The sequence below is a fragment of the Agelaius phoeniceus genome, chromosome 1 (genome assembly GCF_051311805.1).
Source record: "Agelaius phoeniceus isolate bAgePho1 chromosome 1, bAgePho1.hap1, whole genome shotgun sequence".
Classification (NCBI taxonomy): domain Eukaryota; kingdom Metazoa; phylum Chordata; class Aves; order Passeriformes; family Icteridae; genus Agelaius; species Agelaius phoeniceus.
Window position 1 is genome coordinate 153,965,668 of NC_135265.1, and position 26,551 is coordinate 153,992,218.

General features: G+C 53.8%; 1 protein-coding gene across 1 annotated transcript; it reads left to right on the plus strand.

Moving 5' to 3' along the window:
• The first annotated feature begins 7,109 nt into the window (after window positions 1-7,109).
• LOC129119455 (1-phosphatidylinositol 4,5-bisphosphate phosphodiesterase gamma-1-like) lies at window positions 7,110-25,632 on the plus strand. Its single transcript, XM_054631481.2, has 32 exons — window positions 7,110-7,329; window positions 13,019-13,168; window positions 13,270-13,363; window positions 13,477-13,524; window positions 14,246-14,330; window positions 14,461-14,541; window positions 14,633-14,667; window positions 15,137-15,209; window positions 15,304-15,405; window positions 15,486-15,604; window positions 15,682-15,767; window positions 15,953-16,073; window positions 16,164-16,332; window positions 16,516-16,635; window positions 16,814-16,921; window positions 17,016-17,203; window positions 17,385-17,585; window positions 17,704-17,823; window positions 18,095-18,278; window positions 18,548-18,625; window positions 19,790-19,893; window positions 20,098-20,194; window positions 21,141-21,207; window positions 21,491-21,654; window positions 21,770-21,866; window positions 21,972-22,196; window positions 22,817-22,965; window positions 23,158-23,272; window positions 23,390-23,551; window positions 24,192-24,280; window positions 24,381-24,565; window positions 24,645-25,632. The coding sequence occupies exons 1-32, from the start codon at window positions 7,110-7,112 to the stop codon at window positions 24,694-24,696; spliced, it is 3,888 nt and encodes a 1,295-aa protein (XP_054487456.1). The 3' UTR covers window positions 24,697-25,632.
• Window positions 25,633-26,551: the final 919 nt, after the last annotated feature.

The following is a 26,551-nucleotide window of genomic DNA, read 5'->3' on the forward strand; positions in this document are numbered from 1 at the left end:
ATTTGGAAAAGCAACCCATTATCAGCCTCAAATCCTTTAAATCAGACACTGTCCCTTGGGATATCTCACTTCCTAATGCAGCCAGGGAGTTCTGCCTGTCCCAGCTCTGATCAAATCACATCTCTGGGATGAGCCCACATTTTCCCTGCTTGAAAAGGGAGATTAAGTAAATAATTTTTGGTGTTTTGTGATGTTTTAAAGTGGAATATAGGAAGAACCAGCTTGTTGGGATAAACTATTCTGGGAGAAAAGGCTTCAAAGTACAAAGAATTTAGGGAGTCTGACCCTAAAACTGCTAAAAAATACTCCAAATCCTCTCTTTTTTCCAAGCCTTGCACACATGGGAACAGGCTGGGAGCCAGGCAGGCAGGAATGACAGATCTCCTCCCTTTGGGCGGCCTCAGATCAGTTTCAATTGATCCCAAATCCCACCCAGAGTTTCATAATGGCTTTAAACTGACAGGAATTGGCACTTGTACCAAAAAAAATCCTCCTCCACTCCCAGCTGCTCCTTCCCTCCCTTGTGCTGGCACAGGGAGTCGAGTGCTTTGCATAAAAGAGCTCGGAACGAGCTGCTCTGAATTGAAATTAATTCAGCACACGTGGAGGAAAAGCTCATTTTTAACCCAGGGAAGCCGTGGATCCACCACTCCCACAAAATCCAGCCTTGAGAAAAGGCAAACTCAAAGCTGTTTTACCAATTACACCAAAATTTGTAAGGAGAAAATGCAAACTTTGGAGGATCTTGGACCACTTGGGGTCATCCTTGGATGTTTTCCATCGGGAGAGCTTTGGGATGGGGGTATCCAGAGGAGAAGCAGCATTTTAAGCACGAACTGGATCTTCTCCAGGGAATAAAGAGGAGCATCCTGCCTCGGGACAAGCAGCTGGCAGAAATCTCCCCTGGGATTTGTGCAGAGGGCAAAGGACAGATGAAGATGTTAAAATATTAAAAGAAACTTCTTTTTTTTTTTTTTTTTTCTGGCTTTCCAACCCATTCCTGTCACAAGCAACATATTCAAAAAGAATTCATGGCACTTTTAATTCACAGCACTAAGTTTCTATGACACTTTGGAAGTTTAATTTAATTTTTTTTTAAAGAGGGGAAAAAAAAACAAACAAACCACAAGTGCAGGGTTTTGAGTGAGTAAACATCCCAGGGAAGGGAACACAGGGAAGAGGAATTAAATTATCTCATTGAGCCCAAAAACAAATCCTTTCAATGTCCTCAAATATTATCCCAGTGCAGATCCAGTGACAACTGTGCCAGAGGATCCCTGGATCCTGAAACACCCGGTACTGCCAAGGATCCATTTGCAGGAACAGCATGTGTGGGACATCATGGAATCATGGAATGGTTTGGGTTGGGAGGGACCTTCAGAGTCATGGAATTCCACCCCCTTCCATGGGCAGGGACACCTTCCACTATCCCAGGCTGCTCCAAGCCCTGTCCAACCCGGCCTGGAACAATTCCAGGGATGGGGCAGCCACAGCTTTCCTGGAATGTCTTCCAGCACTCTTGAGTCTCTGTGATTGTTGTGTCAAGATTTCAGGGAGATGCCTTAATTAAAGTGTAAAAAAAATGGGAGAGAATTCAGGAGGAAGTGGGAAATCAAGAGACCGAAGGTTTAAAACCTGTGTAGTCCCAAGGTCAGTGGTTGTTCCCTGCATCCTTTTCCTGAAGGATTGGGAGGAGTCTGGAGGTGAGTGACCCATTCCCTGCTGTGCCAGCACCATCCATGGCATGGACTCATGGGATGTGATCTGGCTACAGGACTTTTCCTCCTCTTCCTCTTCGTCTTCGTCTTCGTCTTCGTCTTCCTCTTCCTCTTCCTCTTCCTTCTTCTCCTTCTCCTCCTCTTCCTCCCGTCCTTCTCCCTCTCCTTTTTATTTCTCCCTCCCGTCTTTCTCTCCTCCTCTTCCTCCCCATCCTCCTTTTCCTTCTCCTTTTCTTTGTTTCTTTCTCCTTCCCCTTCTCCCCTTTCTTCTTCTCAACATTTCCAGGGATGGGGCATGCACAAATTCCCTGAGCAGCCTGATCCAGCCTCTCACCATCCTTGCAGTGAACAATTTCTTCTTCATCTCCAATCTAAACCTCTCCCCTCTCTGTTTAAATCCATCACCCCTCATCCTGTCGCTCCAGGCCCTACTAAAAACCCTTCCTCCCACTCCTGCAGAAATCCATGGACACAGCCCCAGCTCTGAGAGGAGCTCAGCAATTATTTAACACTGAAGAAATCTGCTTCTTCTACAAAATGTTTTTCCTATTTTAACTCCAATGGGGAAAAAAAAAAAGTGCTTCCCAAGGGCAAACAAACTCTCGACTCACATTTTTTTGCTGATAACAGCAAGACTCCAGAGTAGGGCTCAAGGGAAGGAGATGTCTCCTGAGTTAGATGGAAAACAGAGAGGAGAATGTCAGGAATGGGAGAAGAAATGGCTGCAGGATCCTAAAGGAAAAGCTGCTGTCATTTATTGAGTGGGTGCTGGTTTTGTGTTGTGGTGTCTGTTTTCTGGGCATGTTTCTTGCCTCCAGTGGCACTGCCAAGGCAGGAGCTGCACGCAGACCTGAATCCACATGTTTGGGAAAGGGAGAGACCAGAGGCATGATCTCTGTGCTTCCATGTCATTGTCATTCCCAGTAGGAATTCTCTTCCAAGGTATTTCAAGTGGGGAGAGAGAGCAAATCCTCTTCTTTCTCCTCTTTGTTCAACCACTGAATCCTGGATGGCTCATTTGGCAATTCCATGGAGGCAGAAGGACCAACCATGGATCAAAAACCTCAGCTACAAATCAATTAATCCAAAAATATCCTAAATCCTCTGCTCTTTGGGAATGGGATCGTGGGGGCTGTGACATCCAATGGCAAAATGAGTTTCCTTTACTGAGTGAGGAAAGGAACCCACAGAGATTCACAGGACCCAGCTCTGGGGTCCCCAACAGTAAAAGGATGTGGAGCTGCTGGAGCAGATCCAGAGGAGGCCATGGAGATGCTCCAAGGGATGGAGCCCCTCTGCTCTGGAACCAGGCTGGGAAAGCTGGGAATGTACAGCCTGGAGAAGAGAAGGCTCCAGGGAGACCTTTGAGCCCCTTCCAGTGCCTGAAGGCGCTCCAGGTGAGCTGGAGAGGGACCTGGGACAAGGGATGGAGTGATAGGACACAGGGAATGGCTTCCCACTGCCAGAGAGCAGGGATAGCTGAGATACTGGGAAGAAATTCCTCCCTGTGAGGGTGGTGAGGGGCTGGGATTGAATTCCTAGAAAATCTGTGGCTGCCCCATCCCTGGAAGTGTCCAAAGCCAGGTTGGATGAGGCTTGGAGCAACCTGGGACAGGGGAAGGTGTCCCTGCCCATGGCAAGGGGTGGAACTGGGTGAATTTGAAGGTCCATTCCAACCCAAACCATTCCATGATTGTGATATGACTCCACCATAGCCTGGCAATGGAATCATGGCTTTTCCCTTGCCAATTCAGAGGGATAGAATCAATCCAACAGGAAACCGTGGCAGAATTCCCAAAAATATTTGTTCATGTGAAAACATCTGTATTGATCCAACTTCAGCTGTGAAGGGGAGAGGACTTTGCTCCCCAAGTGCTTGGGCCTTGGACTTTTCCCTGCTTGGAAAGGTTGGGAAAAAAATCCATACACTGCCAATTGTAAATATTTGGATTGGGAATATGGTTTGGATCGTCAGCATTGCCCAGCAGAACTCTTCCAGGAGCATGTGGCCATCCAGGGATCTGGTTTTATCCCAATTTAATGCAATTACACCACCAGCTGCCATTGCAAAATTCCCACCTTGCAGGACCTGCTGCTCCAGTGTTCCTGTCAAAAAACATTTTCAAATCCTTTTGGTTTCAGAAAATTTCACAACAGCACGAAAGAGAGGGGAAGCAAACTTCCTGACAATCTGAGCCATGGCTTTTGCTGGAAAAGCTGAGGGCAAAGTGGCATCAGATGCTCCTTTGCAAGCCCTGGATGAGAGGGAAGGATGTTCAGGAAGAAGGAAGTGAATTTTCCAGACCTTCCTGGCATTTTTTTTACCTGATTCCTCTCCCAGCTGGATCTCTGGAGTTCTGTGGGCAGCACCACTCAGCAAAACAGAGGTCGATGCACATCCAAAAGTCACAGAGGGAATTCAGTTTGCTAAATTCCTCCTGGGACCAATTTGTCCGGACATTTCACCCACTGAAGCTCCCTGTGTATTGATGGGGCCCCTTTTGATGGAGCTTGGCACATCCATGGCTTCTCCTTGTCCTCCCAACAGCTCCAGGATGTCCCAGCGCTTCTCCTGACCTGCACAGATGAGTCACATCCAGGTTTTTAAGAAGATCCATGAATTTTGGGTGCTCAGCAGCACCACCCTGGGGGCACACCACTATTCCTGGGGGCCTCATGGAGACTCCAGCTCCTCTTCCCCCTCCAGCCTCCGTAGGGTGCTTTGCTCTGGGAACTCCTTTCTTCAAGCTTTGCTCTGGAGAGGCTAAAATTAAACCAGTGATTCCATTGCTGACTGAAAACAGAGCATTCCTTCCCCACCCACGTGTTTTGGATGGACATCAGAAGCCAAACCCTGGCTGCTCAGCCCCATGTGGAAAAACAATCTTCTATTCTGATCCTCCATCCACCGCAGCTCGCTCCGATCGGGATGTTCAGTTCCCAGCCTGGCGTTCAGGGGGGCTCTGAAATGGGATTTGCCTGGAAATGGAAAACATAAACACAAGCAGCCACTATCTCTGCAGCTTATTGCCCTGAACAAAAGCTTATTCTGCTCCAGAGGAGGAGGGGGAAACAGAAGTTAATTCATGGATAAAGCAAGGAAAATAAAATCCCTTCACGATCTCCTTTCCACCCTGTATGTCCACAAGTTCTTTGGGGAAGTGGAGATTTGCAGGCAGACAGTAGAAAGATGGAGATATTTTTCTCTGTCTCTCTGCAATTCCAATCCTCATGGAGGTAAAATCCTAAATATCCCAATCCTCACTGAGCTACTGCCAGGTGGTGCAAACCTGCTCCATGGCCATCCAGCCCCACTGGAGTCATGGAATCACAAACCAATTTGGATTAGAAGGGATTTTTGAAGGGCATCCAGTTCCAACCTCCTGCCACAGGCAGGGATACCTTCCACTATCCCAGGGTGCTCCAAGCCCCATCCAACCCGGCCTTGGACACTTCCAGGGATCCAGGGTCAGCCACAGCTTCTCTGGGAATTCCATCCCAGCCCCTCACCACCCTCACAGGGAAGAATTCCTTCCCAATATCCCATCTATCCCTGACCTCTGGCAGTGGGAAGCCATTCCCAGTGTCCTGTCCCTCCATCCTTTGTCCCAAATCCCTCTCCAGCTCATCTGGAGCCCCTTCAGGCACTGGAAGGGGCTCCAAGGTCTACCTGGAGCCTTCTCCAGGCTGGACATTCCCAGCTCTCCCAGCCTGGCTCCAGAGCAGAGGAGCTCCAGCCCTCAGAGCATCTCTGTGGCCTCCTCTAGACTTGCTCCAACAGCTCCACATCCTTCTGCTCTTGGAACCCAGGGCTGGAGGAAGCTCTTCAAGTGGGGTCTCACCTGAGTGAGGCAGAGGGGCAGAATTCCCCCTTTTCCTCCTGCCCACACTGTGGGATGAGCCTGGGACATGGATCTCTGGGTTCCTGAGCCTCCATCACTGGGATCCCCAAGTTCTTGAGCGTCCATCACTGGCACTCCTATAGCATCCATCACTAGGATCCCAAATATTCCCCAGGGAGAGCCAGCACCACAAAATCCCCTTCTGGTCCAAATTCCCAAAGGGTGGAGCCAGGAAAGAATCCCCTGTCAACCCTGATCCCCTCTCACCCTCTGCCTCCCCCAAATCCCTGCGCAATTCCCAGAGCACCAGCTGGTCTTTTCCCACCCAGAATCCATCAAAGGGACAAAACAGGGGCTGTGACACCAATCCCTGTGCCCTGCTGCCTTCCCCCCCCCCCCCGCCTCCATATGTTCCTTCCCCACCCTGCACTTCCCACCCCCTTCCCATCGAGCTGAGGCTGGACAAAACTCATGACAGAAGTGATTCCAATCCCGATCCCTCCTGGAGCTTCATTCCCAGATCAGCTAAGGGACAGCCAGGAACTAAACCCACGGCAGCTGCTATCCTTTAACCCCTTTTTTTCCCAAAAAACCCCCCCCACTTTTCCACCCAGGCAGTCCCATCCCAGGGTGCCCCCTGTGCCGGGATAACCCCCCCACCCCCAAATGCGATTCCCATCTGGAATTCCTCTAGATGTCACCCTCAGCCATCTTTTCCACACAAACACCCCCCCCCCTCCTCCCCCGGCTCGCATTTTCCTTTCTCCAAGATCTTTTTTTTTTTTTTTTTTTTTTTTAAATTCCTTTCTGATCTCTTTCCGGCCATGTGTGATTGCAGTTTCCTCCGGGCGTCCATTTCATCAGCCCGAAATTAAGGAGCAGCAGGGAAAAAAAAAAAGGGGCGGCGGGCGGGCGGGCGGGCGGTGGGAACCCCCTCCCCTTCTCCCCCCCATCCCACCTCCCCACCCACCACCGACCACCCCAACCCCGCATCCCACATCCCTTCCCACCGCCATCCCGCTTGCTCCCCAAACCTTCCCAAACACCTCCCGACACCCCATTCCCAAACCCCGGCCCCGCTCGGCCCGGAGGCCGGGGAGAGAGGGAGGAGGAGGAGGAGGATTTTTGCCACCTCACCACCATCACTTTTGGGGTGACTTGGCTTTTTTTTTTTTCTTTTTTCTTTTTTTTTTTTTTTTTTTTTTGTGGGGCTGGATTTTTTTCCTCCTCCCCACATCCAAAAACTCATCCGCAAGCAAGGCCGGCGTTGTCTTTTCCCACCGCCGCTGGATGCCAGCGCCAGGGCCGGATCCAGCCTTGGTGACACGAAGGTCACGGTACCTCCAGCCCGGCCTTTTCCTCCCCGCTGTCGCCAATCCCGGAGGCTGCGTGTCCTGGCCGTGCTCCGCTCGTCCGTAGAGGAAAACCCACGCCCGGGGCGATCCCAGAAAAATCCCCAGGGGAAGCTTTCGGCCCTTTGGTTCCGTCCTCTCCTGCATGAGACAATCCCGGCTGTGCGGCTCCGCCGGGCGATGGCCGAGCAGTGAAGATGTCCATGGCCAGGCTCAACAGCGTCAATGGCTTCTTGGAGGACACCAGGATGGAGCCGGGGGACATGGGCAGGATCCTGCGCTGCCTGGAGATGGGCACCGTCCTCACCTTGTTCTACCAGAAGAAGTCGCAGAGGCCGGAGAGAAGGACCTTCCAGGTGAAGCTGGAGACGCGCCAGATCATCTGGAGCCGGACGCCCGAGAAGGTGGAGGGGGACAGTGAGTATCGGGGGGACAAGGAGGATTGGGAGGACAGGGAGGATTGGGAGGGACATGGGGGATTGGGAGGAAAGGGAGGATTGGGGGGGAACTGGGAGGATTGGGGAGAACTGGTGAGTATCAGTGGCAGCGGTGTTGGGGGGCTGGGGATGTGCTGGTGGGATGCTGAGCTGTATTGGGGTGACTGGCTGGGGGTGTTCTGGACATGCTGGGGTGTCCTGCCACAGTGGGGTAAGTGGTTGTGGGGTGCTTGGATGTGTTGGGATGTCCTGCTGTAGTGGAGGGCTGATTGTGGGGTGCTGGATGTGTTGGGGTGCCTGGGTTTTGTGGCATGTCCTACAGTGGTGGGGTAATTGGTTGTGGGGTGCCTGGGTCTGTTGGGGTGTGCTACAGTGGTGGGGTGACTGGCTGGGGGGGTTTCTGGGCATGCTGGGTTTCCCAGCCATGATGGGGTAACTGTTTGTGGGGTGCCTGACTGTGTTGGGGTGTCCTGCAGTGGTGGGGTAACTGGTTGTGGGGTTCCTGGCTGTGGTGGGATGTCCTTCCGTGGTGGGGTGACTGGCTGTGGAATTCCTGGCCACAGGGGTATGTCCTACCACGGTGGGATGCTTCCCCTATGGAATGTCCTACCTCAGTGGGATACCCACCCCTGTGGAATGTCCTACCTTGTCAGGGTGCCTGGCCACGGGGTGATTCCCATAAAAGCAGGAGCTGCTGGGGCTGAGCATCCCTCACCTCCTCCATCCCACCTTGGAAGTTGTTCTGTGGGATCAAGCTGCTTCTGTTTCATCCCCACGGATTTATATCCTCCCTGGCAAGGAGGGAAAAGAATGGCCATCCCTGTTCCTGCTCATGGTGCTTTTTTAACCCCAAAACCCCACTGGAGCATCCATAAAAATCACCCTTCCATGTGGATTCACCGGTGGTTAGGAGGTTGTTGGGAGAACATGTGGGAATTGTTGGGGCTCCATGTCTTGGTGCCCATTACCTCAAAGCTTTGAGCTAAAAAAATCCAGTTGAAGGAAGCTGGGATTGGGGTGACATGGAGCTACACCATCACCTCATCCTACATCTCTGTGCAGGGAAGGAAATCAGTTTTGGGATATCACCTCACCTGCATGATGGCAAAACCCACCCCAGAGGTTTGGGCGGTACCTTTTTCCTGGAGAGGCTCCTCCAAAATCACCAATGATGATCCCCCCCTAAAATCACCACCCACTGCTGATTATCTGCAAGATCCAGGAAAATCCCCAGGAAGCTTCAGCTCCTGCTTGGAGGTGCTGATCCCAAGGTGGAATTCCAGCTTTGAGCCAGGAAAAGGAGGCTGGCACTCAGAGCTGAGCACAGGCATGAGCAGGATCCGTGCTTGTCCAGACTTTCTGGATACAGGAGCAGATCTGTGGGAGCAGGTGATGGGAGGAAGGGCACCCAGTTTTGGAGAGGTATTTTAGGTCCTCATGGAGAGGAACTTGTTATCCAGTCACGGAATAATGCATTTCCAGCTCCTTGTTTTTTCCGGAAGCTCTCTGCACTGCCAGGTCAGGATCTTGGGTTGCTCAGATGCTGTGCCTCAGTTTCCCCTCTGGAGCCTTAGGATCTGTCTTTTCCCATACGACAGCTCAATCTCGCCCATGGGAATGACTAGGCATCCTCCAAGGTCGTCCAGAAGGATGAAAAAAGGATGAAAATCCTTCTGGAAATGTGCAATCCGGCCATCCCATCCCACCATTCACTTTTCCTCGTCTGGAGTGGGAGAAATCCCCATCCTGGTGCTGGACTGGAGCATCCTCAACCCCTGGTCCATCCCTCTCTTCCCACTCTCTGTGATTTTATGGAAGTACCAGGATCTCCCAGACCTCATGCCTGCCCAGACCATTTTAAATCCCCCCCTTCAAGCCAGCATCCTGCTTGGAGAGGGATTAGTGGGAAGTGCTGATGTCTCTGTTAGGGACTGTCAGGGCCAGGACACAGATCCTGGCTCTCCCCTGGACCCCCAGGATAATTACACGCTTTGTTAAGCAGCCTCTGGACACGTGTCCATGTGCCCATGCCTGGGATCGTGTCCATGCCTGGGAATGCCTGGAGTGTGGCCTCCAAAATTAACTTTATCCTGGAGGGCTTCCAGCTAGTCACCCTCAGCAGACCCCAGTTCCCAGTGCAAGGAATCTGGTGAAAAACAGCCCCAAAATGGGATCTTTACAAGAAATTAAAAGAAACAGGGATGAAGGCAGTGTGAAAAATCCAAGAGGATTTTGGAGAGGTAGTTTGATGACACCTCCAGCCTAGTTAATGGCAAATAATTAGGGTCAGGACTTTTTTGGGAGGAGAAAATCCTATTGGGATTTATCACTGTTGGACAAGGAGGAAATATTTTATTCCAGGTTTTAAACCACACCACAGGATCCCGGCAGGATATGGTCTTCCAATTTCCCCTGTCCAGGAGGGTCTGAGCTGCCACATCCTGCAAAAAGGGATGACCCCAGCCCAGGCCAACAGGAATTCCCAGCACAGCCATTCCCTCCAACCCCTTTGCTTCCCTCCTAATGCCTGAAAAAAAATCTCCCAGGCTCTCAGCATCCCTAAAATCCCACTGGGCAGAACCTGCTCCTCCATCATCTCCCCACCATTCCAAATCTTTTTTTGCACCACGCTGCTCGCTTTGCATTAGAAAAGAAAAGGGATTTTCGCAGCTGGAACCGACTTCCAGAGTGTTTTAATCGCCCAGGACAATGGAGACAATGCGGGGAGGAGTTTGGAGACAGAGTTCTGACAGGATCGAGGCAAATCCGCTGCAGATGTGGTTTCCAGGAAGCTGCTGCTCGGGTGCATTGTGCAGCCCCTCGCCGCTCCCTTTTCCCCTGGTTTTCCATGGGAATGGGCTGTTTGCCCTAGGGGGGAAAAGGATTTTGGGGTGTTGGTGAATGAAAAACTGCTGCTGGCAGCCCAGAAATTCCCCATGTCCTCGGTTCATCCCACAGCATAGGCAGCAGGAAAATGGGAATTCTGTCCTCTGCCCCTGAGACCTGCAGAGCTGCCTCCAGCTCTGGGGTCCAAGAGCAGGACGGAGATGCTGGAGTGAGTCCAGAGGAAGCCATGGAGATGCTCCAAGGGTTGGAGCCCCTCTGCTCTGGAAAGCTGGGAATGTCCATCCTGGAGAAGGGAAGGATCCAGGGAGACCTCAGGACCCCTTCCAGTGCCTGAAGGGGCTCCAGGAGAGCAGGAGAGGGACTTGGGACAAGGGATGAAGGGAGAGGACACAGGGAATGGCTTCCCACTGCCAGAGGGCAGGGATAGATGGGATATTGGGAAGGAATTCTTCCCTGGGAGGGTGGTGAGACCCTGGCAGAGATTGCTCAGAGGAGCTGTGGCTGCTCCTGGATCCCTGGAAGTGTCCAAGGCCAGGGCTTGGAGCAACCTGGTCTAGTGGAAGGTGTCCCTACCCAAGGCAGGGGTTGGAATGAGATGATCTTTAAGGTCCCTTCTGATACAAACCATTCCTGGAATTAGGAACAGCTCTCAGAGTTCAGGTGCAAGGCCAGATCCTGGAGGAGTTAAATCCAAGGAGTAGCAGCATTGCAACTTGTTAGCAAAGCCATGGTAGCCACTGCCTTCTCACCACTCCCTGGCATCCTGTGGATGGGCAGGTTTGGGGTCGAGTGGCTGCTTTTTAACCTATAAACCCGTTTTTATCCCCAAAATCTGCCTGTTCTTATGGAAGAGACTTTGCTCCAAGCCATGGGAGCCACCAGTGACAACAGAGTTTCTTTCCTTGAGATCTTGTCCCAAAACAAAGCTCGTGCTGGGGTGCAGAGCTCCTGTGTGTCACTTGTGCTAAAATCCCACCCTGATCCGTGAAATTTGGCTTGCAGTCATCCAGCAAAAGAAGGCTGGATAAAGCCTCCACTGTTTTCTGGAGCTTTTCCGCCAAGAAAAACTATTCTTCCCCTCTTTTCTTGCTTAATCAGCCCAATTTCTCCCCCCATCCCTTATTCCTCCCTGCATTCAGCTTTTCTTTCCCCTTTGGATCCCCTCTTTGGATTCGGCTGAGGGTTTCCACCAAGGCACGTCTGCAGCCTTCCCCACCACCACATCGGAAACGCAGCCGGGCTGGAAATTCTCCGGGAAATGACCCATTTCCTCGGCAGGACAATACCCCTGGCGGGGTGGTCCGGCCGCCCTGGGTCACACAAAGCCCTTTCCGGTGTCGGTGGCTCGTTCCCAGAGGACAAATCTGCCTGGGGGGTGACGGTTGTGGGATCAAGAACAACTTTGTGTGTTGTTCCTAATATTATGTTATTATTCTTGCTCCCAGTGGGATGTGTCCACTGGGAAAATTGGAAATGTCCCTTGGTGGAGTAGCAGCGAGGAAGAGCGTGGTCCGGAAACCCGGCCCTGCCGCCGCTGTTGGAGCTTTATTTAGCGGGATAATGAGGGAGCAGAGCAGCAGGAAAGCAACGCCCTGCGGTCCCGGCTGCCGGGGCTCCAAATTGCCACTTTTGGGAAGAGTTCTCCAAGGAAAACATGAGCTCAGCCTATCCCAGTGCAGGGTCCGACTTGGGGAGGACAAGGTGGCTGGAGATTTGCTGGTTGGGATGGGGTGGGATGAGCCTGGAGGATGCGTGGCAGCCACAAAGCTGGGAAAAGAGTGGGCAGCACTGCTGGGATGCCACGTCCTGGGGACATGAGTTCCTGGAGGACACACAGGGATGGGGACCATCAAGCACGTGGAGGCAGGGCTGCAGGGACACCCTGTCCTTGGGACACAGATCCCTGGATGAGACTTTCCTGTGGCATCCGTGGTGTTGTCAGTCAGCTGCAGGAGCATTGCAGGGACCTCATCCTGGGGACATGCTGGGACACAGATCCCTGGAGGACATGTGGCTGTGTCATCCTGGTCCTCTCACACAGCTGTAGCAGCACTGAAGGGACCCCATCTTGGGGACATCCTGGGACACAGATCCTTGGAGGACATGTGGCTGTGTCATCCTGGTCGTCTCACAGCTGTAGTAGCACTGCAGGGACCTCATCCTGGGTACATCCTGTGACACGGATCCCTGGAAGACACGTGGCTGTGTCATCCTGGTCCTCTCACACAGCTGAAGCAACACTGCAGGGACCCCATCCTGGGGACATCCTGGGACATGGATCCTTGGAGGACACAAGGCCATGACACCTTGGTGCCATCCCACTCCAGCAGGCAGTGCCATGGAGACACCCCATCCTGGGGACACGATTCCCTGGAGGACATGTGGCCATGGCATCCATGGTGGTGCACTCAGCTGCAGCAGCACTCCAGGGACACCCCATACCGGGGACATCCTGGGACACCCCGTCCTGGGGACATCCTGGGACACTGATCCCTGGAGGACACAAGGCCATGACACCCTAGTGCTGTCCCACTCCAGCAGGCAGTGCCACAGGGACATCCCATCTTGGGATCATGGTTCCCTTAATGGACATGCCATACCCATGATGCCATTGCACATCACTGGAGGACACTGGGGACGTGTCACCCTCAAAGACACGTGGCCACAGCACCCATAATTCCATCACACACTCCTGAGGGTATCCCATCCTGGCAACAAGGTTCTCCAGAGGACTCATGTCCTCCTGGAATTCCCACTTCCCTGAACCACTCACATGAGGCTGTGGTGGCAGGGGACAGTTTCACGTTCCTCTCTCCCCGCAGTCGACATTCGGGAGATCAAGGAGATCCGCCTGGGGAAGAATTCCCGGGATTTCGAGCGCTACCCCGAGGATGCTCGCAAGCTGGACTTCACCATGTGCTTCATCATCCTCTACGGGATGGACTTCAGGCTGCGGACACTCAGCGTGGCTGGTGAGTTGAATCCTTCTCCATTTCCTGTGTCCTGTCCCACCCCCTTCCCAATATCCCATCATCCCTATCCTAACCTCATCGCCCTCCTCTTCCTCCAACAGCTTTCTGCGAGGAGGACATCAACCTATGGATAACAGGGCTCAACTGGCTGGTGGCTGACACCCAGAGAGCCCAGACCCCACTGCAGATTGAGAGGTGAGGAAGGACCAGCAGATCCCATTTCCTGGTCCCTGTTTTGGGAAGAAAACCTGCCCTGGGCTTGGGCCTCTTTGGGATTGAGCACTGTCTGTCCATCCTTTTCTTCCCAGGTGGCTACGGAAGCAGTTTGATGGGATGGACCGGGCCAGGGAAGGCAGGTGAGTGCCACCAGCACAGTGAGTTCAGCTGGACAGAACCATATTCCCCCTGTTGCATCCCAAATCTGGAGTTGAGCCAGGCTGGGGGAGAGGTCTGTGGGACAAGGGAGCACCAGGGTTTTTCAGATGCTTGAGGGCACCAAAAATCAGAGATTGGGTGCAGGTCACATCCTTGTGACTGTGAGGACCACTGGGATCCATCCCCAGTTACACATTTTCACCAGTGCCAGAGGGGCCAGGCCATTAATGCAGCCCATAATTATCTTCCCAAACCAAGAGAATTTGGACTTAAATTATTATGGGAATGGGAATGGGCATCACCTCCAAGTGGGATGATGTCTTAAGAATGCCCATTTGGTTCTTGGATGCACTTCCTCTCCTTGTCCCTCTGCTCACACTCATGCCAGACACCACGTAATTAATCTCAGAAACATGGAATCATGGAATGGTTTGAGTTGGAAAGGACATTAAAAATCATCTAGTTCCACCTTCCACTAGACCAGGTTGCTCCAAGCCCCATCCAGCCTGGCCTTGGATACCTCCCAGAATGAGACATCTACAGTTTCCCTGGGTCCTGTGCCATAGCAGGGATCCACAGGCCAGGAGGGTGGGATCCCTATGCCAGGCACCAAGATTTGGGGTGGGACCCTTGGTGTTGGGAGCTGAGACTCATCCAGGGATCTGGCAGTACCCTGACTCTGGTTTTCCCTCTGGTTTTCAGCATCACAGTGAAGGACCTGAAGGCGATGCTACCCCAGGTCAACTACCGCGTTCCCAACATGAGATTCCTGCGGGATAAACTCGTGGTAAGGACCCTCTGGACACCCCAGCTAGGAGGGAGATGCTCTTCAACCTGCCCCACATGGGCTGGGGCCACCATGGTGTCCCTGGTTCCAATTGAGTGGACCCACTCTCATCCAGCCCCGTTTCCCACAGGAAGTGGAAGCCAGGAATGAGATGACTTTCTCCCACTTCATCCAGTTCTACAAAAACCTGATGTTTGATGCCCAGAAATCGGTAAGATCCATGTTTTGGCCTCCCAAATGTCCTCATTCTGGAGGGATGTGTCCCCCTCCAGCTAAGCCCAGACTCCTTCTCTGCCTTCCAGGTCATTGAGCAGCTGGAGCTCTCCTTCCCCTTGCGGTGAGTTCCCAGCTCCCACCCCAGTCAATATTCCAAGAGTTGGATCCATAGAGTGGGAAATACAGCCAGGCTGTGGGGCAGAGCAGAGAATGGGAATGGGAGAAGGGATTGGAGAGGGTAGGGGGGAAGGAATGGGAATATGGGTGCAGAAGGGATGGGAGCAATGATGGGAGCTGGGATAGAAGCAAGGATAGGAGCAGAAATGGGAGAAGGGGTGAGGAGGGATGTGAGATGGGGCAGCTGCCAGGGATGTAGGGACATTTCACCCTCCTCTTCTCCCAGTATCCTTGGACAACACTGCACATTCCAGCTGGTGCTGGCCTCTCCCAGTCACAGGGTGGAGGGACTGGTGGGAATGGGGGTCATGGGGAGGCTGAGCTGCAGATGGGCACTGATGGCCTCAACTCTGCCATGGGATCTATCCCAAATCCTTCTCCTGCTCCTCACTGGTGGCTGCTCCTTGTCCCAGGAATGTGGACCGCCCTGAGCTGTGCCAAGTGTCCCTCTACGACTTCCAGAAGTTCCTGCTGCATGACCAGAAGGTGGGGCTTCCCTGAGAACTCTGCAGCCTAAGGAGCCCACATGGGATGCTCCAGCCCAGTTCCCCCCCTAACAACAGCCGTGTTTGTATCCCAGGAATCCTGGGCCAGTGACGTGGGCGTGGTGCGGGACTACATGTGCTCCTACCTCAAGGAGAGCTCCAATGACGCGTCGGAGCCCTCCTTCCAGCTGGATGAGGTGGGTGGCCCCACACAGTGTCCCCACAGGGATCTCCCCGGCACCATCAGGCTCTGACCTCTCTGCTTCTCCCCACCTAGTTCCTCACATACCTCTTCTCCAAGGAAAACATGGTGATGGATGCTAAGTACGAGCGTGTGGTGCCTGAGGAGATGAACCACCCTTTGTCCCAGTACTGGATCTCCTCATCCCACAACACGTAAGGAATTTTCCCTCTCATGGGCGTTCCTCAGGGACATCCGTGAGCATCCCATCATCCTTGTCTCTCCTCTGTAGGTACCTGACAGGAGACCAGTTCTCCAGTGAGTCCTCCCTGGAGGCGTACGCCCGGTGCCTGCGGATGGGCTGCCGCTGTATCGAGTGTGAGTCCCACCAGCCCTTCACAGGGATGCTGGAACCCCTCATGTCCCATCAAACAGACTATTCCCTGTCCCATCCCATGCCACCAGGGCACAGGAACTTTCCCTGTAATTTGGGTGCTCAAAAAATAGTTCTCAGCATGTAGTTGATGGCAAACATGAATTAACCAAGGTGTTTTCCTACTCAGTGGATTGCTGGGACGGCCCGGACGATCTCCCCATCATCTACCACGGCCACACACTGACCTCCAAGATCAAATTCCTGGATGTGCTGCACACCATCAAGGAGCACGCCTTCGTCACTTCTGAGTAAGCCCCAGCTCCCCCAGTGATCTCTAAATTCTGGGAAAATCTCCCTCACCTTCATCTGAGGCCACCATTCCCACCTGCTTGCTCCAGGTTCCCCATCATTCTCTCCATTGAAGACCACTGCAGCATTGTCCAGCAGAGGAACATGGCCTGTCACTTCAAGAAGGTTTTTGGGGACATGCTCCTCACCAAGCCAGTGGACATCAACGCCGATGAGTTGCCCTCACCCACCCAGCTCAAGAAAAAAATCCTGATCAAGGTGTGGAGCAGGCAAAACCCCTCTTTGCAGGAGGGACACAGATTGTGTCGGGTTCTGCACCAAGAGATGGTCAAGGGGAGCAAGGGATGGTGGGAAGGCACCTGTGGGAAGTTGATCCTGAGGGTTGGGAGGTCAGTGTGACCCATGGCCACCACTGAGCTCCCCTCCCTTGGTGTCCCCCAGCACAAGAAACTGGTTGAAGGGAACCTGTATGAGGAGGTCTCCACCGCCAGTTACTCAGAGAACGACATCAGCAACTCCATCAAGAATGGAATTCTCTACCTTGAAGACCCCATCGACCATGTAAGGAAGGCCCTCAGGGGCTGAGTGGGATCTGTCAGACAGTGGGGTTTGGGATGGGCTCTCCTAGACCACTGCTATGCTGTAAAGGGGAAGAAAGGGATTAAAAACCCCATCCCAAAGCTCCATCCCTTCGTGTCATACTCTTCCTCACCCCACCAATGCTCTTCCTCCTTCCCAGACCTGGAGCCCTCATTATTTTGTCCTGACAAGCAACAAGATTTACTACTCAGAGGAGACATCCCGCTACCAGTTCAACGAGGATGAAGAGGAGGTGGAGCAGAAGGAGGTGCGTGAGGGGCAGGACACACCCACAGGGCGAGGCGACAACTCTGTGGGGAGGGTGACAGGGTGACAACACCCACTTTGGGATGAACTTGCAGGAGTTCAACAACAACGAGCTGCACTTCACGGAGAAGTGGTTCCACGGCAAGCTCGGGGGTGGCCGTGACGGGCGACAGATTGCAGAGAAGCTGCTGCACGAGTACTGCACCGAGACGGGCGGCAAAGACGGCACCTTCCTGGTGCGCGAGAGCGAGACCTTCGTGGGCGACTACACCCTCTCCTTCTGGTAGGAGCTCCAGCAGGGAGGCAGGATCCCACCCTCCCTGGGTGACCCTCCAGTCAGTGCCTGGTTTGGTGGCTGGAATGGCTTTTTTGGGGAAATGTCACCTTTTTGTGCAGACCCCAAAGTGTGGGATGGTGGAGATGTGGACCCAGATTGACTTGGCTTTCTCCCACCCCCATGGCAGGAGGTCCAGCCGGGTGCAGCACTGCCGGATCCACTCGAGGCAGGAGGCTGGGGCCACCAAGTTCTACCTGACAGACAACCTGGTCTTTGACAGCCTCTACAGCCTCATCTGCCACTACCGGGAGGTGCCGCTGCGCTGCAACGAGTTCGAGATGCGCCTCACCGACCCCGTCCCCCAACCCAACGCCCACGAGAGCAAAGAGTGAGGATCCTTCCAATCCCCATCCCCTCAATCCCATGGGTCCACCAGCCTCCTCCAGCCCCAGCAGGGTGTGGAGATGCCGATGCCAGCCCCCTGTCTCCATGTTCTCCCTGGGCAGGTGGTACCACGCCAGTTTGACTCGTCTCCAGGCCGAGCACATGCTGATGCGGGTCCCACGGGATGGAGCATTCCTGGTGCGGAAGCGCAGCGAGCCCAACTCCTATGCCATCTCCTTCCGGTGAGTGGGGCCACACGAGGCCACTTGGGCTTGGCTAAGCTGAGGATTTGTGATAATTTGTCTGCTGTGACCCCGAGCTAGGTGGCAGGGGTTTGCTGTGGGTGACGCAGTGGGACACGTGATGGTGTCATGAAGGGGAAACCCTCTCTGTGACGTCCTCGGGGTGTTCACCTTGGTGGCATCCCCAAGCATCAGTTCCTGCCCATCCCCATCATGGAGCCAGGATTCGGCCACCCCTCACCCATCCCATTCCCATCTCTCCTGGCCCCAGGGCGGAGGGGAAGATCAAGCACTGCCGCATCCAGCAGGAAGGGCGGCTCTTCATGCTGGGCAGCTCGGCTGAGTTCGAGAGCCTCGTGGACCTCATCAGCTACTACGAGAAGCACCCGCTGTACCGCAAGATGAAGCTGCGCTACCCCATCAACGAGGAGACCCTGGAGAAGATGGGCACCACTGTGAGTTCTCCCAGCAGTGGGGATGGTGGGGGTTCTGTGCCATAGGAAACCAAGCCCCCTCCTCAGCGCCACCAGCTTCCAGAATTTTGGTTGGAGCCCAGCCAGAACCAGCCAAGCTTGTTCCACTGTCATCACCCAGAATTAAAACTTCACCATAATTCCTTTTTCCAACAAGTTGCAAGGGGATATTACATCCCACTCAACCTCCTCTCCTCCCTTCATAGCCCTGCCCACAGCCAGGTGACCCCCTCAGGTATTTCTCCTTGCAGGAACTGGACTATGGAGCCCTGTATGAGGTGCGGACCCCTCATTTCTACGTAGAGGCCAACAAGATGCCAATGGCCAGGGTAAGGGGCCAAGCTGGTGTCCTGGGGAGGTGGTGAGTGGTGGGATATGGCAATTCGAGTGCTGGGGTTCCTGGATGGTCCCTCCTCACATCCACACCTCCCAGCATCTCGCTGACCAGAGAAATGGTTGAGTTGTGCTCCATTTCTTTGACCCTCAAGTGATGCTGGAGCTGGACCCAGCCAACATCACCATCACCTGGGGACAGTCTGAGATCCAGTGACAGCATTGTCACAGTGTGGTGGAGGACAGGTCTGGAGAGACCCCAGCCTGGAGCAGGGACCTCGTAGAAGTTTGCCCCAACAGCAAGGAAATCCCTTTGCACTGGGAAACCCTTAAAAAACAGTTCTAGGGTCAGCTCCTAGGTAGTACAGTCTCCATCCTCAGAGGTTTTTGAGACTTGGTTGTTCTTGGAGTTGTCTAAGTCTCCACCCTTGCGGGTTTTTTTAACTGGACATATTTCGGAGTTAATCTTGGAAGAGGCTGGTCTGGAGCCCTAAGGTTCCTTTCCTGTGATCCTACAATCCTATGGTCCAGCACTGCTGCTGCCTTAATTGTCCCTTTGCTGCAAGGTATGACCACACAGAGGAAAACTTAACCCAGAGGGGTTTTTTCCAGGGAATGTGGTAATATCAGAGGATTAACCCTTCAGTGCACCAGGTGAGACAACTGGGGATCCCAAAAAAGGAACCTGATCGGCTCTGAATGTGGTGATCCTGAAGGACCACAGGCACCTCCAGCCCTCCTGTCCCCTCTAACCTATCCAGTGAAAGCTGGAGAGGCACTTTTTGTCAGGAACGGCAGATAGGTCAAGCAGTAATAGATACAAAATGGAGGAAATTCAGGTTAGATGTTAGGAAGAAATTTTTTACTGTGAGGGTGGTGAGACACTGGAATGGAGAAGTTGTGGATGGTCCCTCCTTGGAAGTGCCCAAGGCCAGGTTGGACGGAGCTTGGAGCATCTAGTGGAAGGTGTCTCTGCCCATGGTGGGATGGGTTGGAATGTGATCACCTTTAAGGTCTATTCCAGCCCCTTAACATTCTGTGATGCCATGATTTGGGGTCAGGATCCCTCACACTCCACAATGGGGGCTCGAGGGGCTGGGCTGAGTGTGTCACCAGGGGCTGGGTGGTGACACACGTGTCCCTCTTCCCGGTGTCCCCAGTGCACGGTGAAGGCTCTGTATGACTACAAAGCACAACGGGAGGACGAGCTGTCATTCTGCAAGCAGGCCATCATCCACAACGTGGACAAGCAGGACGGTGGCTGGTGAGGGCTGTCACTTGGGTGTCACCGTGGGCGGGAGATGGAGGGGACACCCCGGGTATTCCCACAGCGGGTTTTAACTCGGCCTCCTTCTTTGTCCCCCCACCCTTTCTCCAACCACCCCCTGGCACCGCATGCAGCAGGGACACCCCTGTCCCCCCCTCCCCAAAATCTGTCCGCTCGCCTTGATCCTCTCACCCCTTGCAGGTGGCGGGGGGACTACGGGGGCAAGAAGCAGCTCTGGTTCCCGGCCAACTACGTGGAGGAGATCGTCGGCACCCAGGCGCAGGAGCAGGATGAGGCTGTGAGTGTCACCTCTCTGGGATCCTGGGAGCGAGGACATTGGAGGCTCCCAAGAGCCTTGACAAAATCCAGACCCTTATTCTGAGGCTGGGAGATGCTCACAATCCTGATCCAGCTTGGATTCTTAGCCACCGGCTAGGGGATGCTCATGGTTCTGCTCCAGCCTAGACCCTTATCCAGAGTCTGGGGAATATTCCCGGCCCTACTCCAACTTGGACCTATTTCTGGGACTTAGGAAATGCCCCTGGTCCTTTTACAGCCCATATCTTTATCCAGAGGCTGTGGGATGCTCCCAGCCCCACTCCAGCTTGGACCCTTTTCTGAAAGGTGCAGGATACTCTAAATCTTGTACAAGCCCAGATCTTTATCCAGTGGCTGAAGAATGCTCCTGGTCCTCTCCAGCCAGACCCTTACCCTGAGGCTGGGGAATGATTGTGCTCCTGCTCCAGTCCAGATTCTTATCTGGAGACTGAGGGATGTTCTTGGCCCCATTCCCACTTAGACAATTTATTAGGAGCTGGAGGATGCTCCCAGTCCTGTTCCAGCCCTGATCTCTGTCTGGAGGCTGGGTAATAATCTTGGCCACACTCCAGCTTGGATCCTGGCCTGGAAACTGGAGGATGCTCCCAGCCTTGCGCCAGCCCAGACCCTTATCCAGAATCTGGGGGATGCTCCTGGTCCCACAGAGTCAGGGGATGCTCTTGGTCCTGCTCCAAGCCAGACCTTTATCCAGAATCTAGGGGATGCTCCCAGCCCTGTACCAGCCATGACCCTTATCCAGAGGCTGAGGGATGCTCCTGGTCGTACTCCAACCCAGCTCTTGGGGTGATGCTCCTGGATGTTTTTTTCCTTCTTTTCCTCAGATTTGTCCAGCTCGGAGGGCTGGGTGGTGGCTGCCTATAACCCACAGGTCTCTCCCATTTTACCTCTTCCTTCCTCTCTTGCAGTCATCAGAAAACAGCCCCCTGGGGAACTTCCTGAAGGGCTTCATCGATGTCCCATCCTGCCATGTCGGTGAGTGTCCCTACTTATGGATTTGGGGGGAATTTGGAGGAATTGGGATGTCCAGATGATTCAGGGGACATTTTCCCTTGATTCCAAGGGCATGTTTCAGCATGGAAAGCTGAAGCCACACATTGGAAAAAATGGGATCCACACAGGAGCATCCTGATGGATGGTGGGGTGCCAGGAGGGGCTGGTGGGGGCCCGGGAGCGGGACCGCTGAGGTTTCGTTTGCTCCACAGAGCCATCCATTGGGAATGTCTTCGAGTAAAGCCCCCCTCTGATGTCCTTATAGTTATCTCCAAAGACGGGAGGAGCTCCAAACCATTTGTCTTCACCATCCATTCCCAGCAGATGTCCCACGCAGCCCAGTCACTGGACGTGGCCGCAGACACGCAGGAGGAACTCAGCGAGTGGGTGGCCAAGATCCGGGAGGCCACACAGAACGCCGACGCCAGGGTGAGGGGATGCAGAGGATGGGGCTGGATGGTCCCTTTCTCTTGGAGATTGTTCCTCATATCTCCAAAGGAAGAGTCTGGGGGAAGACTTGCAGCTCCTGTTTTTCCTGGTGCAGATGCAAGAGGGGAAGATCATGGAACGGAGGAAGAAGATCGCCCTGGAGCTCTCGGAGCTGGTCGTGTATTGCCGCCCGGTGCCATTTGATGAGGACAGTAAGTCCTGGAGAAATGGTATAAAGGCATAAAGCATGGAAAGAGACAGGTGGGAAAAACTATCCAGGTCTCATTCCTTCCCTGATGGCCACTTGGTGCTTGCAGAGATTGGCACGGACAAGGCATGTTACCGGGACATGTCCTCCTTCCCCGAGACCAAGGCGGAGAAATACGCCAACCGCAGCAAGGGCAAGAAGTTCCTGCAGTACAACCGCCGGCAGCTGAGCCGCATCTACCCCAAGGGACAGCGCCTGGACTCCTCCAACTATGACCCACTGCCCATGTGGATCTGTGGGAGCCAACTCGTGGCCCTCAACTTCCAGACGCCTGGTAAATCCTGCTCCTGGGGTTGTTGTTGAGCTCATTCCCAAAGGTTGTCTCAAAATTCCCATTCCCAATGCTTCTGCCCTGGGTCCTCTTGTTGGAGGTGGTTTGTGTGATCTCTCCAAGCTTTGTCTCCATCCTCATGGGGACATGAGTGGTTTGGATGCTCTTCAACCTTTTCCTCATCCTGATGGGAGCACAGGAGGTGGTTTGGATGATCTCTCCAAGCTTTGTCCTCATCCTGATAGGGATAGAGGAAGTGGCTTGGATGATCTTTCCAAGCTTTGTCCTCATCCTGATGGAAACACAGGAGGTGGTTTGGATGCTCTCCATCCCATGTCTCATCCTGATGGGGATGCAGGGGGTGGTTTGAAAGATCTCTCCAACCTTTGTCCTTATCCTGGTGGGGACAAGGGTGGTTTGGATTCTCTCAAGTCTTTGTCCTCATCCTGATGGCGCTATCTCCATGCAATCCTTGGGTGATTCATGCAAAATTCAGCTGCATCCCTCCTCCAACCACAGCCGGAGGCTCTTAGTTGGGTTTGCAGGGTAGGACCTTCTAACCAAGAACCTGGGGGAGGTCCCTGAGCCCCACACTCAGATCTGCTCTGTCCCCACGGCCACAGACAAACCGATGCAGCTGAACCAGGCGCTCTTCATGCTCGGTGGCCGCAGCGGCTACGTCCTGCAGCCAGACATCATGAGGGATGAGACCTTCGACCCCTTCGACAAGAACAGCCTGAAGATTGTGGAGCCCATCACAGTCCAGCTGCAGGCAAGTGTGCAAGGATAGCAAGACCACCTTGAGGAGGTCACCATCAAGATGGGAACTCCTTCCTTATTTTTGGGTCAACCAGGGGCAGTTTTTACTTTTTCCAGCTACATATTTGCTCCATAGAGCTTGTTACTCTTGGGAGATCTTCTTCATCCAGACCTCATCCTCTTCTTCCTCCCCTTTCTCCCACAGATCCTTGGTGCCCGGCACCTGCCCAAGAACGGGAGGAGCATCGTGTGCCCCTTTGTGGAGGTGGAGGTTTGCGGCTCCGAGTATGACAACAGCAAGAACAAGACAGATGTCGTAGGTGAGAGACCACACAGGTGATGTCCCCACCCTCAGGGACAGCCCTGACTCTGCCTTCTGTCATCCTCTTGAGAGGACATGTGAGTGATGGGGCCGGATTTTGTGCTCTCTCCCACAGCTGACAACGGCTTCAACCCCGTCTGGCTCTTCAAGCAGTTCGTCTTCGATATCAACAACCCTGAGTTTGCCTTCCTCCGCTTCGTGGTGTATGAGGAGGACATGTTCAGTGACCCCAACTTCTTGGCACAAGCCACCTTCCCTGTCAAGGGCCTCAAAACAGGTATGGTCTTTCCATCATCATCATCATCATCATCATCATCATCATCATCATCATCATCATCATCTCCTTCATAGTCATGGAATCACAGAAGGGTTTGGGTTGAAAGGGGACTTTAAAGGTCATCTCGTCCAAACCCCCCTGCAATCATCATTATCTCCATCATTATCATCATCATGATCTCCATGATTAAGTCACGGAGTCATAAAAGGGTTTGGTTTGGAAGGGACCTTTAAAGATCTTCTAGTGCAACCCTCCTGCAATTGTCATCATCGTGGTCTCCATCACTGAGTCATGGAATCATGGAAGGGTTTGGGCAGGAAGGGGCTTTTAAAGGTCATCCAGTCCAAATCCCTTTCAACCATCACCTTCATCATCTCCGTCATAGATCACGGAAACATAGAAGGGTTTGGGTTAGAAGGGACCTCTAAAAGTCATTGAGTCCAACTCTCCTGCATTGTCATCATCATGACCTCCATCATTAAGTCATGGAGTCATAGAAGGGTTTGGGTTGAAAGAACCTCTAAAGTTCTTCTAGTGCAAACCCCTGCAATCATCATCGTTATCTCCCTGGGGTCCTGGCCATGGTGAGGGGCTTGGACCCTGCTGTGGTGCTGAGCTCGTGTTGTGATGTTGTGTCCAGGCTATCGGTCGGTGCCGTTGAAGAACAGCTACACCGAGGACCTGGAGCTCGCCTCCCTACTCATCCACATCGAAATCATCAACGCCAAGGCAGGTGGCCCAGGTGGCTTGGGAAACCTGGAACAAGGGGAACCAAATCTTTGGTGCGTCCTGCCCACCACACCATCCTCACACGCTTGTTTTGGAGCAGGAGGAAGATGAGGAGAACCTCTACTCGTCCATCCAGCAGCTCCGGGACCGTGCCAGCGAGCTCTCCAGCCAGGTCTCCAGCTACGAGCGCACCAACGGCTGCGATTCCCGCTACCAGCAGCGCCTGGACGAGCTCCGGGCGGCCCAGGAGCGGCTCATGGAGCTCACTGAAGTCCGCAACCGCAAGTGAGTTGTCCCCTCCCTGTGGTTTCAGGAGGTCCCTCTTGGGGAGGGTCTCTAAGGCCACCACCCTGCTCCCCACCAGGTTGATGGAGAAGAAGAAGAGGGACCGGCAGATGGTCACCAAACGCAGCTGAGCTGGAGGGACTCAGAGCTGAGGAGCTCCCCCAGCCACCTCCTCTCCTGCCACAAAGGGAGGTGGGGTGGCCACATCTGGACCTCCCACCACGCCCAGGGCTGGGTGACAGCAGCGTGACAAATTCGGGGATGAAAGGGGGCCTTGGGTAGCTGTGCCTGTGACGGGGGTGAGGCGGGAGGTGGGATGCTCTGGCTTCAATCCCAGGTGCCTCCAGCTTCATCCCACATTCCCTGGGGCTCATGGCCGCATCCTTGTCCCCACGAGGTGGCCGCAGTGGCTCTTCCTCACCCAATGTTCTCAATGTCCCACCATCCCATGGCAGCCCCATGACCGATGGGGAAACTGAGGCACAGGGGCCCAGCTGGCCCAGGATGGGGCAGGACCAGTCACCTCCGTCCTGGGCACAGGTGTCAGGACTGGCTGGTGGTGAGGCACCAGGATGGGGACACAGGGGACACTTTTGGGGGGGTTAGGGGAGTATTTTGCTCCCCTGCTATAAATACCTGTATTTTCTTCTTTTATCCAGCGTGTACATATGGCGTGGGGGGAGGGAGTGTCTGTACCAGCCACAGTATTAGGGCACAAAGGGGACCCCAAAATGTCCAGAGATGTCCCAGCATGGGACCAAGGGAGCAGGGGACCATGTCTGGGGCTGTCCAACAAAGCAGAGTGGCCTGTGACAGGGTGCCCTGAGTAGGCACCTGGTAAATACAGGCAGCAAGGTGGCCCCAGAGGGGACAGGGATGTCCCCAAGGTGACCCAGAGTTGTCACCAAACTCTGGGAGTGGGGACAGATCCTGACAGTAAAGCCAGCTGAGGTAGTGGCCAGCCTGATGGTGGCTGGGGACATCTTGGGGTGTCCCCTGGAGTTGGGGTGTCCCAGCAGGGGGGACCTGTGTATTCTTTGTATGAAAATAAATCTATTTAGCCAATATTTATACCCTGCTGCTGTGACCTGGTGTCCCCTTCCAGCTCTGCTGCCACCTCAAGGTCCCCAGGGTGGGGGAGGCGGCTTGGTAGTCCCAGATCCAGTGTGTCACCCTTGTCCCAGCAGCAATGGGGACACTTGGGGGTGTGTTGTGGCAGGCAGGGCCACCCAGGAAGGACCCAAGGCAGAGGGACACAGGACACAAGGCAGAGGGACACCAGGACAATGGGTACAAGGTTGTGGGGACACAGGGCCATAGGGGCATGAGGCCATGGGGTCAGAGGACCCTGGGGACACACAGCTATGTAGGATCATAGGGCCATGCCATGGGGACACATATGGGTCCATAGGGATTTGGGTCCTTGGGAACGCACACATGGATCCATAGGGACATAAGGACACAGGGACACACATGGATCCATAGAGACACAGCGACATGGGGCAATGGGGACACACACACATACGTGGATCCACAGGGATTTGGGTCCATGGGGACACACACATGGATCTGTAAGGACACAGGGACATGGGTCCATGGAAACACATGTGAATCCATTGGGATATAGGTCCATTAGGACACACATGAATCCATGGGGGTTTGGGTCCATGGGGACACAAATTCACAGATCCATGGGGATTTTGGTGCATGGGGATACACACAGAGATCTACAGGGACATGGGGCGATGGAAATACATGTGAATCTACTAGGATTTGGGTCCATGGGGATGCACACATGAATCCATTGGGATTTGGGTCCATGGGGACACACACACAGACCATAGGTCCATGGGGACACAAATTCACAGATCCATAGCAATTTGGGTCCATGGCGACACACACAGATCCATAGGGACATGAGCTGATGGAAATACATGTGAATCTACTGGGATTTGGGTCCATGGGGCCACACACCACAGATACACA

What these genes read in the sequence shown, in the direction of transcription:
- LOC129119455 (XM_054631481.2), top strand. Translation starts at nt 7,110, where the DNA reads ATGTCCATGGCCAGGCTCAACAGCGTCAATGGCTTCTTGGAGGACACC. An exon ending in GACAAGCAGGACGGTGGCTG is followed by an intron (nt 19,894 to 20,097) that starts GTGAGGGCTGTC and finishes CACCCCTTGCAG; the next exon opens with GTGGCGGGGGGACTACGGGG. An exon ending in TCGAAATCATCAACGCCAAG is followed by an intron (nt 24,281 to 24,380) that starts GCAGGTGGCCCA and finishes GTTTTGGAGCAG; the next exon opens with GAGGAAGATGAGGAGAACCT.